Source organism: Rhinatrema bivittatum, chromosome 2 (genome assembly GCF_901001135.1).
Source record: "Rhinatrema bivittatum chromosome 2, aRhiBiv1.1, whole genome shotgun sequence".
NCBI classification, from domain to species: domain Eukaryota; kingdom Metazoa; phylum Chordata; class Amphibia; order Gymnophiona; family Rhinatrematidae; genus Rhinatrema; species Rhinatrema bivittatum.
In genome coordinates, this window is record NC_042616.1 from 666,238,432 (window position 1) to 666,259,713 (window position 21,282).

Here is a 21,282-nt window from a genome sequence, read left to right on the forward strand (position 1 = left end):
GGCCTTTTTAGATTGGCCTGAATATTAGCACATAAGGTGGTTATGCTCAGTTTTGCAATAGTTGAAATAAATGAGCAAGATCTTTCATTTTTGTTGACTTTGATATTATCGATTTTGGAATAATTATATTTCTGGGCTATTTTGGTGATTTATTGTTACGTGATATTAGAAATTTTATTGTATATAGTACTGACTGGATAGGAGGTCTGAGTAAACTGGAGTCAGTTAAGGCTGAAAATCCACAAATGAAAGACTGAGCAAACTGGTGGACTAATTGGTAAACTAGTTGTTTTCATTTACATGTGCACATTTTATAACTAACTGACTCATGTAAATCAGGACATGTAAGTAATTTGTACTTTACTTTCACACATAAAATATGCACACCTATAATTTTTTTAGATAGGATACAGAGATATATGTGTTTTATAAAAACACATGTATATCCTAAGATATTTGTGTAGATCTGCTCATGGCCATATATGAGTAAATATGCCACTGCGCACATTTGTTTGACGGTTATCCTCATATTTTCCGTAATATGGTAGTGAACAATGGTGATTAAATATAAATACCTCTCAATTCTCCATTTTCCTGGATTTACAAGTGAAATGACTATGGCCTGGATTTATCAAAATGCGGTAAGTATCACATGCGATAGCAAAAGGGGTGTGGTTTATGCAAATATTCATTTTATTGCAATTTGTGCTAATTACCTATGCGAAGAGCTAAGTTAGTGCAAATTGTGATAACATTATCAGACTTTGCAATAGGAGCCAGACCTGTTGCATTTCCCACATATAACCACTGGAGGGGTGGGGGGGAACCTAGCCATAATGGCATCTCCCTAGATAGGTATTTGTATCCCTATGGTAGGCCCACCTAGTAACTCGAGGTGAGGGTTAGGTATCAGTGTAGGGGGTTAGGGGCCCCTTTGACATTCAATGTTAGATGTACGAACAGAAGAGTGGTCTCTTGTGAACATTTGATGACCCTCGGAGTGAGGAAACTCACTCCAAGATGAGATTTGTAAAATGTTCTCTCCACCTAGCTTGATGTTACCCAGGTAGAGAGTCCATCAAGCTAGGTCCTGTTCCAATTGATTGCCCCTGAGGCAGCTCTATGAAAGAGAGCGAAACTCGGCCAGAGTCGGGCATCATATAATAAAGGGCGTTTCTACTACCGATTCTCTTTGTTTTTTACTGCTGTACAAATATAGAAATAAAGAAACCAAGCCTTAAATATCTATAAAAATATAACAGTCTGTAATTAAAGGTTTTCAACTTTAAAAATATTCTACTTAAATAACTTACCTATTTTAGTTGCACTATAAATATTTTCAATTGGAAATACAACCCCTAATCCATAGAGTAAAACTTTTGCCAGTGCTGGAATAAGCTGTGTAGTCGTAACTAGAATATTCACACAGTTTGACCTTTTGGAAAACAAAACAAAACAAAACAAAAAGTTACAAAAGTAATTATAACCTGGAGACTACTATGTAAAAATCATCAAACTGGAATAATGATCATTATTATTTTGAAAACATTTTTTTAAAAATTGTATTTACCTAGAATGAATAAGCGTGAGTGCCTTCAGTGCAAGTGTTAACCAGGAATCTGTAAGAGCTTCAATTTCGGCTCTTAATTGCAACCATGCCTCTCTTTTTGGGGGACCAAGCAGACCTGTGGTTCAAAATAAAGGAAACCCCTGTAAGAAAGGTCAATTTATGAAGGATTCCTTGTACTGATATCCTGGAAAATCACTCAGCTACATTGAAAAGTCCAAAACGTTTCATAGACAACTCGCTTCCAGGTTGTAATGAAATAATGGCAACACTCATCATCATGTCATAGAATTATTTCAAATCAAACCTCAAAATACAGTGCATTTCTTGGTGTTTGTGCTTTAAATGTGGTATTACATGATTAAAATAATTTGTGCTTGAGATGGGCAAGCTGCCTCAGACTCTATTCTGATGTGCTCATCCTGGCTTTTCCCTAGATTGTCAAATCCCATTCAAATTAAAATCAAATGATTCAGGATCAGTTATAATAGTTTTGGCTTAAAGTAGAGCATAAAAGAACAAAAAGTCTACAGGTCAGTTTGCTTGCATTATTTCAATTGAGCAGATATTTTTTTTTCGAAACGAGTTGTTCATTTCCTGAGATTTCAGAAAGCACAAAAATCCAAATGAAAAAATGTATAAAACAGAAGAAAATGCTGAGAGGCTTTTGCCCAAAAGAGTATATTTAAGAATCCAGCAAAAGTTCCGCAGTGCTTTTTTTATGCAAATTTTAGTCACATAAGTTTTTCTGTGGATTTTTTTTTGCTTCCTGAAATTCCAGGAAATTAAATCCTTGAGCAAAGATGTACTGTTTGAAATTGTAAAAGCAAACTGACTTGCAACTCTTTTGTACTTTTTTGTCTTACTTTTGTTTGAAACTTTCAGCCTTACAGCTGAACTCTGATTTATCGGCCTGGGCTGCCCCTGGCAGTTATTCGCCCGCTCCTGTTCACTTGCAAATAAGTGAAAACCTGCAAATAAACAGACTCAGACTAGTTTTCTCTAACAAAGCGGATAACAGATTGTACAGGGCTGTAGTTTCACTAATTACCGAAGAAGATAAGTTAAACAAACTTGGGTTAAATGAACTTATAGCGGAACCAGTCACCTCTAAACCTCTGGGTTTTAAGGCAAGCCAATAACCAGAAAGGCCTTCTGGTGTCACCATATGACCTCATCAACCTGAAGCAGCAGGTTGCTTTTCAGCCTGGCAAACAACGTGCAATCCCCCCCCCCCCCCCCCACACACACACACACACTTTATAAGCCAGGTGGCCTTCTGCGGCACTGGTGTCCTGGGGAGGGAAAAGGGAGCCAGGGGAGTCGATGCAGGCTCCACACTTTCTGGGACCATGCGCTGCTTCTCTCTCTGGCACAGCTAACTCTGTTGCTCCTGCAGCTGCCAGTATCCCTCCTCCCCCTCCTGTATGGTTCAATGATCCGGTGTTTGAACCATGGGGGTTCTCTGAACCCACAGAGGCCTATGTGGGACGTGGCGAAGTAGCACCAGGGGCTGCAGGGGCTGCAGGAGCTGCAGAGTTAGATGTGGAGCTGCTGAGGCAGAGCTAAGTGGAGGAAAAAGGTGCAAGCTCCAGTGGGAGGGGCAGAAGTAGGGACTCCGGGAGACTCTGGCATTGGAGAGAAGTGGAACTCAGGAATTGGGTGGGGATTGTAGGAAGAATGGAGCTTTGGGGCTTAGGGAGGACAGTGGTGACTCCAATTAGGTGGGGTTTGGAAGGGTGGAGAGTGGGATGGAGGATACTGGATAGAGGTGGGGCATGAGCCACAGCAATAGACATTATGGACAGCTGCTCATTATTCAATCTCAGGATAAAGGGTGGCCCCGCTCTGGCTGATTCACCCTGGGGTCCCTCATCTCCTAGGATCAGCCCAGTCCTGTGGATCCAATCCTGTCATGCCAACTGCCAGCCAACTGACCAGTGATGGATGTCAACCCATTGCCCTCAACTTTTTTGTCAAATGTCTCAAAGATAGGAACTGGAGGGATTTCTGTCTGCAGACACAGCCAGCTCCATTGCCTCACCACCCAGTTACCACAACAGCTACCCCACTACCTTCACAGCTTGGGAATACCACACTCCCTCCCAGCTGCAAAATATAGTCTATCCCTCTTCTCTACCCTAACTATACTGTAACCAACCTCATCCATCCCAACCCTTCTACTTATTTGCTGTACTAGGGTTGTCAGGCAAACAAAGAAGGGCAAGGCTCCAGGTATCTCTCCTTTATCCTCACAAACATTAGCCCAGCCCCACCCTATCCAGTCCTTTATCCTTCCTGGCCTGAGTCCATCAATCCTCCAACTTCCAGCATTCTCGCATGAAAGTCATGCAAAAGTTTCTGTTTACTGGTGATGCACAGGGAAGAGAAGAATGGTACCGAAGGTTAGCCCCACCATCCACTGCAGAGCCATGTGGGGAGATTCTTGTTCTCTTCAAAATTTATTAGTTAGTTAGCTGACATTAAATTGTTTGTTGGCTCTACATTTTCAATGTAAGTTTATCTTTGATTTTCCCAACTCGCCAGGTGGTCAGTAAGATTTTTTGTGATCTAGGCAATTCTCCCACTCAACCTACTCCTTTTGCAGAAATCTTGAAGCTAACCCTTGTTCTGGTCCTGGGGCAAAAATGGGAATTCAGTTTAGGCAATATTGGCTCAAATTTTGGCCAGGAGAACTGCTAGGCTCTGATTCAGTTTAAGCTGAACTGGGTCTGACTTGCTTGTGGTTCACTTAATTTAAACCAGACCACTCACCTAATCCAAGGTTCTGAAAGAATTCAAAGTTATCATGAACCCACTCATCTAGTCTTAATTTATATGAGGGATCACTAACTATCAATCAGAAAACTTTTTAAAGCAAAGAGTACATTTTCTAGAAGAACTTACTGCTTTATTTGTTTCTGGAACTTTGAACACTGTTCTAGAATTGAAACACAATCGTTCAACAGACCATCTTTAGATAACCATAGATCATAGATCTAGATAACCATAGATTAAAAAAAAATCATCTTTAATCATTGGGGTAAATTTTCAAAACTTTACATGTATAAAACCCAGAGTAGCATTCTGACACCTTTTTCCTGGGACCCAAGGAAGTAGAGTGGAGCCGCAATGTACATCAGTTCTGCCTCTCCCAAGAAATGGAGCAGAGCTGGAGGTGTCAACCTGTTCCAACTCTCCTGCTTTAACTCATGTGTTCGTATTTTATAAAAGTTAAAAATGCCCAAGTATTTTCACTTTCATGCATACATATACACGAGTTAAAAAAGGGTGGTCTAGGGATGTTCTGGAGTGGGACCAACATTTACAGGCATAAATTGCTATTTAAAAGATACACACATACATTTTCCAACTTGCTTGGATATTTTTATACCTGCTAATTATCTGGGGTGATATTAAATGTGTTTATTATGCAGTATTGACTGGGCAGGAGGTCTGGGTGAAATGGGGGGAGTTCAGGCTGAAAAATCAGGAAGGTCTCAATGGCCTGGAGAAAGACTGGGCTAACTGGTGGACGAATTAGTAAACTGGTTAATTTCATTTGCATACATGTGTTAAAATTGACTAACTTCCACACATAAATCAGGACTCATGCAAGTAAGTCCTACTTTACTTTCACGTATAAAATATACACACATATATTTTAAAATAGGTAGGTTGAATGCATTGATATATGTGGTTTCAATCCATTGCATGTATTCACTCATAAGTCTACATACGTGTGTATGTTGCAGGGTAGAGATATGTGTATTTTATAAAAAGCACATATATATAATATGCGTGGATTATAAAATACTTACATATATCTGCTCATGTCCATATACGTGCATATATGCTGTCACGCACATTTGTTTGAAAGTCATCTTCCCTAGATTCCATAGCATTACAAAGGCACTCTGACAGTTACATCAAATCAAAACAAACCAAACATCAATTTTAGTATGTAATGGCTGTTCATTAGGAATTTAAATTTATTTTCAATGTTCACTTTTGATAGGAGGGTTATCCATAATTAACTTCAGACTTCATTATTTGTGAGTCACAGATATTTCATCTACTCACTCAGGACCAGTGACAACAAAACCTCTTAATGGGTAGTCATTAAATATTGTTTATTTACTCACTGCTAGGTTGCTGACTTGCTTTAAAATTCTTATTATCCCAGTGGATTGGCCATATGATCCATCTGCATGTCTTCTGAGACTTCTTAGCTAAATCTAGACTCATCATTTGAGAACCTTTTCTTTATGTAATTTAATTCGATTTGAAACAGTAGTACTACCTAGATTTCTCAAAATACCTCATTTACCTTATTACTACTTGTGTTATTTATTTATTTATTTTTATATACCGACATTTGATCTGAGATATCACATTGGTTTACATTCAGGTACTGTAGGTATTCCATATTAATTTTATTTTGTTTTTATGTATGTATATAGGTTTGTCCTTTTTATTATAACCATGCCTTCTGTTTTGATAAATCTCAGCAGTCTTTGTTTTACCAAGAATATGGTGTTCTGATGATGATCAAGTTTACTTAGATTGACAACTAAATTGTAAATATGTTCTTCTCTAGAATAAATTAAAATCAATAAAATGGCTTTTAGAGAATTGTATATTAATTGACAACTAAATTATTGCATATTTTAGCAGTGCTGTTGCTTTAAAATTTCAAGGCCGAACTGCAGAAAATGTTAGCTGTTTGCTGCTGTATAATGCTCTCTCTGTTCAAAAAGTATGATTTATAATGTTCAGTTCTCAGCCTCTATTCTCCCTCCTTTTAAGAGGCTGTTCTTGACTATGGGTATTTATCTTAGGTTTTCAGGAATGCTGTTTCTGCTTTCTCTGTGGGAGAGATGCTCATAACTGCCTCAATCATCACATCTAAAAGATGCAAGGACTGTGTTCCGCAATGAGCAATCTAGGTCAGACTAGCATGAGTCATTAATACAGGCTAAGCAGGTCACTACATAAATATAAATCAATGCAAAATGGGGCATAAAACTAAAACTTTGTAGTAAATTGTAATTTATTTGTCTTTAGCTAAAATGAATAATATTTATGATGGTTACTTGCCTCCAACATTATTTTTGTAGGTGTTGTAGATCTCTTTTACTCGTCTGTAACGAAAAGCCAATTTTCTCATCCAATCCACCCCACCTCGCACACCGGTCGCCAGGCACAAATTTGCACTGGTTGCTGCGGCAGGAAATCCGTCAGTTCCAAAATTATATGTGCTGAGAAAACCCAAAGTTAATGGCAGTTTACTTAACTTTTCCATGAACTACTTGAAAAATCCAAAGCATTTTTTTTGGATTGGCTCCAGCTTACCTTAAATCTTGGCCATTGTCATCTGAAGACACATCATCGATATGGACCTGATCACATTCCTAAGGAAACACCAATAGATATGACATGCTTGTTACAATCAATAGTCACATATAGAGATAGAGACCTTTTAATTTTTGGCATTAGGGAAGTTTTATTGAGCATCATTCAATCAGTAGATGGCAGTCTTGATAAACTACCATTGTATTTATTTTAATACTCCTTTTGCAAATATGTGCGTGCAGCCTTTAGCTACCACTGTCCTATGGTTTTCGGAGCACTCATGTTTGTACTTAGAAAGGAAAGCGGGTAAAAACAATTAGCATGTGTGTTCCATAAACGGTGCTGTATCCTTTCAGGTATGTTCAAACATCGTGCTGTTCAAAGTCAATTCACTCAGCGCGCAGCATAACTAGAACCAGACTTTTTGGTAAAATGCAACATGCTAGAAAAATTAAATCTGATGGTAACCGCCAATGAAATTATGACCTCTGATTGCTGTTGAGCCACACACCAACACAGCCTGAGGCCACTGTTTCTGAGGAGTGCAGACAAAAAAAATCTGTTACTGGTTTGCCATTTATTTGAGAGCTGTGAGTTTTATTTATTTTGTCTCCATTTAAGAAAGCAGCATGTGCACACACTCACAGTTTCAAACAAAAATAGCCAAACCAAACCCTAATGACTTTCGTCGAGTTGATTTTTTTTCATATCCAGTCTGGCTATTGCACATTGAGAGCCGAGTTCCACTCCTTCCTCCCATTCTCAATAAAATCCGGGGAAACTGTAAATTTCAAGGGCAGGCTGCTGTATTTCAAACCTTCAAACAAAGAAATACTACCAGTCACTTACGTTTTGCCGAAAACCATTAATGATACTATTGAACTTCATGAAAGGTCAAACTGATTCCAGAGACTAAAATATTTATATCAGCCATAATCATTTTGGTGGCACTCTCCCGTGCTCGCTAGCATAAAACAGTATGACAGATTTTCAGAACTACTAAAATACTGCAACCATATACTGTATTTATGTGTTTCTGGTTCCTTCTGAACATTTTTTTTTTCTCTCCATGGATTTTTGAGGAAGGGAGGGAAGATAGAAGTGGAAAGAAACTCAAACCAGCTGTTCCTTAACAGAATTAAAATCATGACCCTCAACCCCTAGTCTAAAACATCTATTTTCCAGCCAGCCCTCTCCCAGCAAGCAGCAAGATCCAAGGAGGAAAAGACTTTGACCCTATAACCTTTTCCTCCTCTCCTGAGGTCAACAACTCCAGATAAGAACAAAATAAAAAGAGAGAAGGTTTATGTGGCCTCACATGATGGTTGTGGATTTTACATTTAAAAATGCAGGTCATTACGTGGAGACACTGTTCAGGCCTTCTCTCAAATAACTTGTTTAAATTTATTCAGAAGATGTTTCAACCTCTGCATTGCACAATTGCTTTGTAGATCTGTAAAGCACACCGCAGGAAGATAATTTGAGAAGCAGCTCATAAATCTCACTGTAATTTAACTATTTTAGAGCCCTGTTCAATAAGGAGATTGCCCATTACCACACAATTAGCATTTTAAACAGAACATAATAAACAGATTATTACTTGGCAGAGAAAGAACTATTTTTCATACAGTCAAATCAACTAACAGGCAAGATTCTGCAGACTTGTGCAGATAAAATAATTGCACAGTTGAAGCCAAAACCTAACACTGCTTGATTCACAGTGGAAAAATAAATACTGCACAAAGCTCTTTCATGAAGTGATTTATCTTTACATTTTTGGCTGTCACTACCTACTACCTAATTAATGTTTAACTGACTGTTAATGACTCCTATTGTGTCTCTTCTTCTTTCCCCTGCTGTTAATTTGTGGCGTTTTAATTTACAAGCAAGGGCAGCAATTTGAAGTATTGCTCAGTATCGAAGGGGCTGATTTATTAAAAAGACATATTTTGCAAAAAGTTTTTCATGCAAAAAAAACTTTGCAAAACAACCACAAACACACTAAAATGCTACAGTGGGGATGAGCTGCATAAAACTTTTCACAAAAACACATCTTGACAAGGCTGATTTTTGGACAGTTGTACAGGCATCTATTTTGTCTTTGGGCGATTATGGCAATTCAATTTATATCAGTCTTCTAGCTATGACATTGAAGGCTACTCCAATTTACTGCTCAACTCAGCTGCTCATCTGATCTCAGGAGAATAACGTAGGGACCAGATTACACCAGTTCTGGTAGGCTTTCATTGGTTACCAATTACTGAACATATTCAATACAAAATTGGTACCACTGTTTTCAGACTTATTTCATCATTAGCCTCCAAAGTGTTGCATGTCTACTGCCGATGTGCAAATTAAGGTCATACAGAAGGATATTCCATCTTTGCAATATGCCAGACTCAGTAGTACAAGAGACTGTGCCTTCTCGGTTGCAACACCCACCGTATGGAATTCTCTTGGCTGACAGCATGAAGACCTTCAAGACATTGCTTAAAATCCTGGCTACTCAAACAGGTATGTTACTAACCTTTTTCTTGCTAATCTTGGATATTTCTAGCGCATGAACAGTATATAAGAAGTGCTGTTCCATTTAGATGTCTTTTAAGTTCTGTGAGTCTCATGCTTTTATTTGTACATCACTTAGTATATGTATAGATGATCCATACATTTTCAATAAAGTCCACTATAAATGAAAATTTATTTAAAAAACGTGCAAAGCATCAAATGTGGGATTTTGTGAAAATGGGCAGGCCACAATTGCTTTGCATGACTTGTCCAAGGAGCTCATGTAGTCAGCCTGTATCATTTTGGACCTGGATGCCGATGGCATAGGAGTGAGTGGGAATTGCTCATTTCCCCAGAAGACTCCTGCCACTATGGGGTACGTTTTTGGGGGGTATGAAGATGGGGAGGAGGTTTTTGGGGGGTGCAGGTGGAGTGGCCAGCATGGACTTTCAATGACTGTTTGGTGCAAGGGACAGGGAGAGCTCACACAAGACCTGAAGCCCCTTTAATTCACAGTGACAGCTCATGTGAACCACTGCATCCCAGGCCAGGTTTGCATATTGCTATGGCTAGGAATGCGCACATTTTCTGGCTGTGGCAATGCATGAAAATTATCTCATGCAGTTTTACCACAGATGTTAATGAGCTCAGAGTAAATTTGCACAAGAAAAGGCCTCCAACCCAAGGTAAATACCACAGGTTAGTACAGCAGCCTCTCATTTTGACATAATTAACTGTCAACAGGTGTCAAGTCTTCACAGTTTACAGCTTTCCACCAGGTGATCTGAATTGGGAAAAGGTGATTAAATGTTGATTTGGAGAAACTGACAACATGCCAGTCTCCATTTTTTTTATCAGTTCAATTTTGTAAGCTCTAACAATCCGATGTATCCTTTTTCTTTTCTTTAAGACATGGCCACATTTTTTAAAATTTTGCTTTAAGTAAAAATAAGAGCCAATAAACAAGCTGCAAGTAACACCTTTTATATTCGACAAACTCAATGCAACTATGGCTAGCTTTTGAGTGCTGCGCTCCCTTCACTGGGTCAGTGAAAGGACAGCAAAGTTACCCTGGGTTAAATAGAACCAAATAACCCTTGAACTGATTTGATGTTAAAAGTTAGTTATGGAGACAGTATTTTTTTTTTAATTTATACTTTATTAAGATTTTAAACAATACAGTCATAACATCGGATTTTACCTTTGAAAATGGACCAGCCTCTATGTAATTCTACCTGCAGTGCTTGGAGGTGCTCTTGCAGGGACATGAAGCAGGGACAAGGGGGAGGGGGAGAGGCAACATCGGGTTTTGGTTTTTTTTTTATTATTTTCAAAACTGGGCGCATTGTTTCGGTCAAGAAAAAGTACGTGAAGCAAAAACAGGCAGAAATCTCTGTGGGTACTTTTGCCTAGCAGAACGGCTATAAATAAAGCTTTGATTTTTGGTGCAAACCCCCTGAGTAAAAACTAAGGGGTAGATTTTTAAAAATTGCGTGATCGCGTACTTTTGTTCGTGCACTAGGCGCGAACAAAAGTACACTGGATTTTATAAGATACGTGCGTAGCCGCGCGTATCTTATAAAATCCGGGGTCAGCGCGCACAAGGGGGTGCACATTTGTGCAACCTGCGCGCGCTGAGCCCAGCGCACGCTGCCTGTTCCCTCCGAGGTCGCTCTGATTTCGGAGCGGCCTTGGAGGGAACTTTCCTTCGCCTTCCCCCCACCTTCTCCTCCTTTCCCCTCCCTTCCCCTACCTAACCCACCCCCCCAGCCCTATCTAAAACCCCCCTTACCATTGTTGGCAGATTTACGCCTGCTAAAAGCAGACGTAAATCTGCGCGCACCAGCGTGCTGCTGGCGCGCCATCACCCGACCCGGGGGCTGGTTGAGGCCTCCGGACCAGCCCCCGGGCTGGCGCCACACCCCTGGGCCTGCCCCCGAAATGTCGCGGCACGCCCCCGACATGCCCCATCCCCGCCCCTTTGACATAGCCCCGGGACTTACGCATGTCCCGGGGCTCTGCACGCGCCAGCGGCCTATGCAAAATAGGCACGCCGGCGCGCACAGGGCTTTTAAAATCTGCCCCTAAATGCAGAATTTTGTACCAAGGCCGGCAGTTGGATTATTGCTCCCAAACGTTTGAAGTTAGTCCAACAAAAAAAAATAACACACACAGCTTCTTTATTGACCCTTATTTCTACTCACACAAGTACCATAGTATTTTAGGTATTAAATAGTAAGGCATTTATCCATGCACACCTCACACCTGGAAAATAACAGAGCACAGTCATTCATGTAATCGTATAGTGAGATTTTAAATGACTGATACATGGAAAATCAGACCACTGACACAAAATTCTGAAATTCAGTAATTCATCTCTGATGCTTAATTCAGAAGGAATGTATTTTGCTGTTTATCCAAATCAAATGAAGGCCCTGTTAGTAGAATTTCTGTCCTTAATTAAAACTGCTAGATTTTATTTAAAGTAATGTGCTATATTTCTACATAAGAATGATTAATTTACACAATATTATACTAGAAACTTGCTGGCTGGACATGGAGTGACTACTAAGAGACAGAGTAAAAATCCAAATAGGTTTAAAAAGTAAAATGTTAAAAATATAGATCTTTGAAAATATTTGCATCCCTACACTTTAGAAGGTGTTAGACTAGTTTCTACACGGCATGCATTCTGTATTTCTATCATAAATACATCATGCTCTAACCATACTGCACCACAAATTGCAAACTACTATAAATTCTTAAGATGGTTCATGTTTTCTGTCAGACAATAGCTAGCGCTCTATTTTCCCATATTACATTGCAATGAAAACGTTAAAGTAAGTGATTCCGCAAATTTGAATGAACAGGAAAATAAAATGATTGTAATAACTAGAGAACAGCATTCTTCTTATCCCCATTCCCTTTTGTGCAAACAAGATCTCAGGGCAGAGCCGGGGATATTAGAAATCCCCAAATCTGCTGATCATAGCTAAAAGATACTTTCTCATTTGCTTTACTTTCCCAGTTTACCATGAGAAAACGAATACCACACTGTCAAGTAATTGCTTCAGTGCCTTGCCCTGCAAAGTGAAAATGGAAAAGAAAAGTCTGCAAGAGGCAGCACTTTTCATGTCTTCTTTACCTCTGCCTGCCCACTGAGATGAACTGGAATACAGCCAGCTAACAGGAAATGCTCAGTGGATCCTCTGTTCTCCTCATGCCTGTCATTACGGCGCAATAGGGAAATCTGGCCATCTCTACACGAGAACCTGTACAGTATTACAGCATTAAAGCTGTAGCGCTCTTATAACAAGGATTGTTCCCCCAGTACTCCGAGCACTTGACATTAAAAACATTTATTTATCTATGTTATATTTTAAAGACAGGTACATAAAAGAAATGAGGTGAAAACCTTTTGGAATGACGGCTTTGAAAACAAAAATAAATAGAAGCCTGGTTTGGTATGGCTGCCTGGCACTCCAAAAAAGGCGTCGTCTCCTGCAAATCGGACCAAGGAGCCCAGCTGGCCTCTAGGAATGGGGAAACGTTTGGGCACATTTCTAAGGCGACATCTGCATGAATGTCAGATGTCCAGACTAGAGCTGTTTCATGTCTTCCCACATTTGGCCATGAATCTACTTGCTCCTGAAAGGTTTTTATTTTAGTTTTTGTTATAGTTGCTTAAGGAAAAAGGTCTCTGCTACTCTTTCACAACTATTTTTCATGCAATCAAGTCCACTGTCATAGAGATTCTACCTTCCTTACATCTTACATGAGAAATAAAAGCAGATTAGCATTTATTAAATTGGTTCAGCTCCACTGTAGTACAATATGAGCCTGATCTTAAAAAGCATTTACACATGCAAAAGCACTTTACCCATGTAAGTAGGCTTTTGAAAATTGCTACAATATATACTATTGGATTTTCCATAAGAATTAACTGTGTAAATGGCTTTTGAAAATGGCTACGATAGTATGTTACATGACCATGAATAACTCTTAAGCCTTTTTCAGCCATTCGAGTATGAAAGTGTAACCACTTTGTACATTTCTTTAACTTGCTATAACTTCTGTAATGTAGTTGTTCTCAACCTTTTTAATAGCTATGAAAAAAACAATTTATAACAATTTTACAATAAAAATATTTAGACTATCTACCTGTAATCAGACTTTACAGATATGATAGTAATAATAGTAATTATTACTATTAAGCCAAAGCTCTAGGTATAAGAATAAAATGTAACTTGCAAAATATATCTATGACCCAGCTTTGCCAGTCACTAAGATTTCCCTAGATTTTCTAGTACCTCACCTAAAGAGATTTTAAAGTGCCCTATGAGCATGCTCAGACTTCCGAGGGAAGCTGACATAGAAAGAGTAAAGGAGCTTCAGATCATTCCTGGGTCTCAGGAAAGGAGAAATTTTGGAAAGTCGGAGAGGAGAAGAAGTACAGCTTTTTGGAAGACTTTGCTGGTTGTAGATTTTTGGGCCACGTTACCTGAGAGCAGGGCCTACCCCCTGGTATTTCAAAGGGCTTGAGCTCTGGATCTTTTGCCTTTATGACCAATTAACAACAGAGGCTGGAGATTTCCTGAGAATTATGAAAGTTTCTGTACTTTTGAGATGTTTGCAAAGACTGTTGGAGTTATCTGTTTTGAGATCTACTTTTGGACAAAAGGATTTTCCCCTCTCCGGCCATTAACTTTATGCTAGAGCTTGAAGAGTTACCCTGCTCTTCACAGGTAAAGACTATCTGAATGGACACTGGCTCAGCTGCGGGAAGAAGAACTTTCCCCATGGAGGAAGAGATTTCTGCTTTTTTTTCTGACGTTGCTTTTTTATTTTGCCATACTGATTATGGACTTTGTTTTTCTTCAAACTCTAAGTAAGCGTTTAATTTGAACACCATCTTCAAGTCCATGGTTCTTTCTGATACGTGGAAACCCTTGTGATTCTATTTACCAGCTGTAGATATCCCTGACCAGTGTTTCCGAAATGTAGAGAGAGAGTGGACCTCAAGAAGATATTCCTACAATAGCACCTAAGGCCCGGAAAATTATCCTCCCTCGTTTGGATGAACCACAGCTTTATGTAGCTTCCCTGTTCCAGCCAATCAGCCAACTGGGGAACTTGCTACTTATCTATCTATATCTATTGATCTAAATATAGATAGATAGATAAGGGATAGTACATAACTCCCATTTGAGATAGAGAACTAGACAAATCATTGTTTGCTTTAAACATAATACTGACTTTATTATTTTACAACTGCAAAATCACAGATGAATGGCGACAAACCTTTTAATCATATCTGACATAATATTCACATATAGGCTCAGAGGAAAATTTTCAAATATTGCACGTAAAAATTAGCACTTGCACACCTAAAATAGCACAAACACAAATATATGCTATTTTCAAAAGTGCAAGTTACACGCATAAATCAGGGTCCACAAGTAACTTTGCATGTGTAAGAAAGGGGTATGCCAGAGGAGTTCCTGGGCGGGCCAACATTTATGCGCATAACTTGCCATTTTAAAACCTGCCAAAGTGATGCGCGTATGATTTTACATGCATATATTTACTTATGCTCGATATCTGGTGTAAGTGATCATAAACAGTGTTAAAGTGAAACAATGACTGGGTCTTGGTGCAATGGGGGATCTTCAGGCTGAAAAGCCAGGAGGGTCTTCACAAGCTGCAGATGGACTGGTGAACTGGTAGACTAAATGGTAAAACTGGGTATTTCATTGCCACATGCATGATATACAATACCCTAATATATGGGTATAAGAGCCAACTTACGGAGGGGGGGGAGGGTAAAATCTATAGGCATCTCTTGTAAATGGGAAGTACAAATACGTGGGTGTATGATTTGTGCACACTTATCCAGATAATTTCCAACTTATTCGGCTAAGAGGTGCCTTTCCTCTGAAAAGTGCTACTTGTTTTCTTTCCAGATTTATCTGGCTACATGCTGCTACAAAGCTGGATAAATTGGCATTTATCTGATAAATCTGAACTTGCACGGCTCTTGGTTTTGATGTATACGAGCATTTGTGCAAGTATATGTTCTCGTATTTTATAACTTTTCCATGCTGGTTATAAAATACATGTGTAAATGGGCAGACACAAACAGTTTTGAAAGTTACCCTCTTATTGTCATACTAGAAATGTTTAGCTTTCAGAAAACTTAGCATAAAATTTGATGTCTCCAGGATTGAGGACAATAGCTTTTTTGCAAAGATTTCTCCTGTTTTAATGACATGCAAATCAAATAGTGAATCCTTAGACACAAACTAATTCAATAACATATACTGTACATGTATGACATAGATGTTATTTTTATCTTATATAATATACAATCATATAGATTTTTTATTTGATCCGGGACAAAAATAAATTTGGAAGCTTAGGGGGTTATTTATCATAATGCGCTAAGGCATTTTCACATGTTAAGGGCTTATTGCATGCGAAAGCACCATATTGTATGGTGCGATGCAAATCTGAAAAAGAGGAGGAGTACCAGTTTATAATGCTACACCTTTTTCAGTAGTGTTAAGTTGTGCAATAGGGTGGTAAGGTGTTAGTGCATTTTGTGATGTCTCCTGAAAGGCCTATTTTAGTAGGTGTGAAGCTCCCAGAGCAGAGAGAGAGAGAGAGAGAGAGAGAGAGAGACTAACCATGATGCCCTCTCCCTAGATAAGTATTTATATCCCTATGGGAGGCCCATCTAGTAACTCGAGGTTTAGGTATTAGTGTAGGGGGTTAGGGGCCACTTTGACATTCAAAGTGAGACATACGAACAGAACAGTGGTCTCTTGTGAAGATTTGATGACCCTCGGAGAGAGGAAACTCACCCAAAGATAAGATTGGTGCAATGTTCTCTCCACCTAGCTTGATGGACTCTCTACCTGGGTAACATCAAGCTAGGTGGAGAGAACAGTGCACCAATCTCATCTTTGGGTGAGTTTCCTCTCTCCAAATGTCATCAAATCTTCACAAGAGTACACTGTTCTGTTCGTATGTCTCACACTGGATGTCAAAGTGGCCCCTAACCCCCTACATTAATACGTAAACCTCACCTCAAGTTACTAGGTGGGCCTCTCATAGGGATATAAATACATATATAGGGAGAGGGCATCATGGTTAGTCTCTCTCTCTCTCTCTCTCTCTCTCTCTCTCTCTCTCTCTCTCTCTCTCTCTCTCTCTCTCTCTCTCTCTCTCTCTCTCTCTCTCTCTCTCTCTCTCTCTCTCTCTCTCTCTCTCTCTCTCTCTCTCTCTCTCTCGTTTGTGGACCCTTGGACCAATCGGAACCAGATGGTGAGCCGCTGAGTGAGGTGACAATGGAGGTCCCGATCGGAAGGCGGCAAGGACGGAGTTGTGAGTGGCTGGAGGGAGATCCCGGAAAGCCCTATGCAACCAAGGGCCGTGGCAAGGAAGGGTGAAACGGTGGAGCTGGTACAAAGGTGAGAAGATCTTCGCCCTGGAAGCCGAGCCTCCCCCGAGAGGAGCCCGTAGGGACCCGGCCGCTGGGACTTAGGAGAGCCCGCGGGGGTGGAGTCGGATGGAGTCCAAGGTTGTCGCTCACCAGTCTGGGGTCTTGTACCAGAGAGTCTTCGCTTGCCAGTCCGGGATCAGAAGCCAAAGGATCGCTGTAAGCCAAACCAAGGTCCGAGAGCCGGGAGTCGTTGTAAGCCAGTCCGAGGTCCAGAGCCAGAGGGAAACACCGTAAGCCGCACCGGGGTCAGAAGCCAGGAATCGTCAAAAGCCAGTCCAGGGTCAGAAGCCGAGAGTCACCGAAAGCCAGTCCAGGATCAGGAAGCACAGGAAGTCAAGAAGGTACTGGAACGCAGCAACTAGAGACAGGGGACCCCTGGTAACCTCGTTGCAAGGCAGGGAATGGCTGCAGCTGCAGGGCTTAAGTAGCCCTGCAGCGTCTGACGTCATCCGGGGCTGATTCGGGCTTTTCCCGCGCTGGGCCCTTTAAATGTAGGGCAGAGACGCACGCGCGGGCCTAGGGGGGCGGAGCCAACCGCGGGGAACGCCGGCAGCGAGGGAGAGGCCGAGACGCAGTGCCTGAGGGCCCTGCAGGCCCGGGAGAGCTGGCCACGCGTTGGGGACGCTGTAGTCGGGGTCCCTGCAGCCCCAGGGGGTGGGGGACCGGAACGGGACCGCGGCGAGGTAAGTGCCGATCCTGGGGCCGTCCCGGGATCGCAACACTCTCTCTCTCTCTCTCTGCGCTCTGGGAGCTTCACACCTACTAAAATAGGCCTTTCAGGATATTTGAAGTAATTTGAGATTTCAGTAATTTGAAACCAATCCTGGTTTCAAATTACTGAAGAAACCGCTAACAACATTAACCCAGAGAAATTCAAACGTCTAAGGAACAAAAGAGAACAACAAAACCCCTGGTTTAACACCACTCTTAAAAATATGAAAACGGCTCTCAGGAAAATCAAAAAGAGTGGCAAAAAAACAAGCAGCCATTATTACAGCAGAAATACCGCACACATCTAGCCGCCTACAAAAAAACCATCCAGAACATGAAACGCGATTACTACAGTAAAAAAATAAATAACTCCGCCAACAAAGCTAAATCACTGTTCAACATAGTAAACAACCTCATCGCCGAAAACAACAATCACAATACCACCACAAAAAAATTTTTTAGCCAAGACTTAGCTATCTTCTTTAAGAACAAAATTTCAAAAATTACTGATGCCTTCAACACCCCATCAATCATAGAAAAGCATCCTTTATTAAACATAAGTCCTTGGCTTGAATTCAATCCTATCTCCAACTTGGAAACAGAGAAAATGTTGAAAAAAATAAACCCTGCATGTCATGACATGGACACCATCCCAACCCGAGCTCTAAAGGAAATCGCTCATCCCATAGCCCCAACAATAGCAACAATCATCAACAAATCTCTTATTGAGGGTGAGCTTCCTACCAAACTAAAAATTGCTACAATCACGCCACTACTTAAGAAAAAAAACCTCAACCCAGAAGATTTAAACAACTACCGCCCAATATCAAACCTTCCCCTCTTTGCTAAATTAACAGAAAAGGCGGTTCTGAAACAACTAAATGAACACCTTGATGACCACAAAATTCTATTTCCTACACAACACGACTTTAGAAAAAACCTCAGTACAGAAACCCTACTACTCAATCTTTCTGACACCTTATTAAGAGGCCTCGATAACAAACTAGATCACCTTCTGATCCTCCTCGATTTGTCAGCAGCCTTTGACACAGTGGACCACAAAAGGCTTATTTTTAGTCTGGAATCCATCGGGCTCGCTGGAAAAACCCTTAACTGGTTTTCCTCTTTCCTTAAAAACAGATTTTTCAAAGTTTCCTACAACAGCTTTTCATCCGAGGCCATCCCTCTGGATACTGGAGTTCCTCAAGGGTCGGCTTTATCACCCATTCTCTTTAATATCTACCTTCTTCCTTTATGCCATCTTTTAACTAGCATTAACATCATTTTCTACATGTAAGCTGATTACATACAACTTCTCATTCCCATTACTTCATCTTTAGAAGAATCAATGTCAAAAGCAGCCTCACACCTGGAAGCAATACGAAAACTGCTAAACAACCTAAAATTATGCTTAAATATGAGCAAAACAGAATGTATACTAATTACAAGAAAAAACTCTGGTATAACATACACTCCTCCCTTCCAATTTGACAACATTCAATTCCAACTCAAAGACAACGTTAAAGATCTGGGTTTCTGGCTAGATAATGAGCTAAATCTTAAATCTTAAATCTTAAATCTAAATCTTAAAAAACACATCGCAACAAAAACAAGAGAAGGCTTCTTCAAAATTCAAATACTCAAACACCTAAAACCGCTGCTTCACCCCCGGGATTTCAGAACCGTTCTTCAAACCCTCATCTTCTCCAGTATAGACTACTGCAACTCCCTTCTAATTGGCCTTCCCAATGCAACCTTAAGACCACTGCAGTTACTCCAAAATGCAGCTGCCAGAGTCCTGACTGGTAAAAGAAAATCCGACCATATATCCCCAGTACTCCACAACTTACATTGGCTACCTGTTAAAAAAAGAATGGAGTACAAAGTCATCACAATTCTACACAAGACAATTCACAAAGCAGACTTCACTGCCCTGGACAATATTATACATCTGCATAAATCATCACGTACAACAAGATCTACATATAAAATTCAACTGGATGTCCCTTCATTACCACAAGCCAAACTTTCCTCCACCAGAAATAGAGCCATCTCTATAGTCGGTCCAAAATTATGGAACTCATTACCTCTACACCTCAATTCACAAGAAAATTTTAAATCTTTTAAAAAAGAACTTAAAGAATGGCTACTCTCACAGTCTTACAATGACTGTGCACCCATTGATAACAGAGCATAAATCCTTTTCATATCCACCTCTCGCTCCTTTTTATTCCAGCAATCCTTCTGACACTCGCCCCGACTTGCAGAAACCTTCCTTCTCATTAACGGCTTCAACCGTCAACCTCAAGCGTTGCATACATTCTTATCTAATGTTCAATGTACTTATTAACTTTTATTAAGTTAATGTTCTGTTTCAATCTCTGTTTTAATGTTATGAATTCAAATGTAACTGGTTCGTTGTAATGTAAACCGGAGTGAAGGCATTGTCAGCTGTACCTCGGTATATAAACAAATGCTAAATGCTAAATAAAGATATTTCAAAGTGTGAAAATTGCAATAAAACGCACCCCTTTTGCTATCACATGTGATACTTATCTCATTTTGATAAATCCAGGCCTTAATCACAGATGTATTTATTTATTTATTTAAACAGTTTTCTATACAATTGCATGGACAAAATCCATCTCGACGGTTTACATTCATTTTATCATCAAAAGAAATAGAGTAAAAATAACAATCCTTCATAATACTATCTAAAATCAATAAAGCATAAATTAGTTAAAATTACTACACATTCAATTAACAGCCTAAAAGTTATAAATTAATTAAAAAGTACAAGCATAAAAGGATCTATACAAAGCTAAAAATAGGATTCAGCTTTGGGCTTAGCTCTCACTCGGGTATGCCTGTTGAAATAGCCAGGTTTTTAAATCTTTCTGGAACTTTTTCCTATGCATTGGTACCCTAAGATCATACCAAAATGTACTTTGTACTCGAGAAAATTTCTGCCTTTTGACTTTCTGCAGAAAAATATCACCTCCCATCCATATTTACAAACTATCAGCACAGATGGATACTGTGCTTCCTAGGACTGTATCTCTAAAAATCTGTGATGCCTTTCAATAAGAAGAATACAAGCCTGAGGTTAAGATGGAATTGCTTCAGCCAGCATGATGGAATTCCTGCTACCACACACCATAAATCCATGTGAAAAAGATGTGTCTACGGTTCACAGGTTCTCAATACTGGCAGCCAATTGGCAGAACCTGTCATCCCTGTCCAGTCTGCACTTTGCGACCCTGACATTTTCTCTGTTTTCCCACAATTATTCCATGTGGAAGATTAAAAAAGGTGCAGATTACCTGTGGGTCAGGCACAGGATTTTAAGAACAAAAAGAGTTCTTGAAATCCACTTCATTCCATTTGACAATCTGCAGATGAACAGCCCTGAATTTAAAATAGACCCTGAAGAGTTTAAAAATGCCCTGCTTTCAGTTCATCTGATATCGAGTCCATGCATTTTATGCTTATGTGAAATAAAATCAAAGAAAATCAACCTCCTTCTGAGTAGATATGGCACCTTTATCCTATTAAGGAATGTAAAGATATCAGCTATTTTGACCATTAAAGTCTATTCCTTAGGCAATTCCATGCTTACTAGAAGGATTCTTCCTAATTA

General features: G+C 39.9%; 1 protein-coding gene across 8 annotated transcripts in view; it reads right to left on the reverse strand.

The window, feature by feature from the left end:
* The window catches only part of EYA1 (EYA transcriptional coactivator and phosphatase 1), a 312,611-nt gene that overhangs the window by 41,256 nt on the left and 250,073 nt on the right, over positions 1-21,282 (reverse strand). For all 8 annotated transcript variants that reach the window (XM_029591454.1, XM_029591459.1, XM_029591455.1 and 5 more), the window contains 4 exons: positions 6,923-6,981; positions 6,668-6,828; positions 1,571-1,685; positions 1,314-1,435 (listed from right to left, as the gene is read on the reverse strand). In XM_029591454.1, the coding sequence (XP_029447314.1) occupies positions 1,314-1,435; positions 1,571-1,685; positions 6,668-6,828; positions 6,923-6,981 (457 nt within the window). The remainder of the gene's footprint in view (positions 1-1,313; positions 1,436-1,570; positions 1,686-6,667; positions 6,829-6,922; positions 6,982-21,282) is intronic.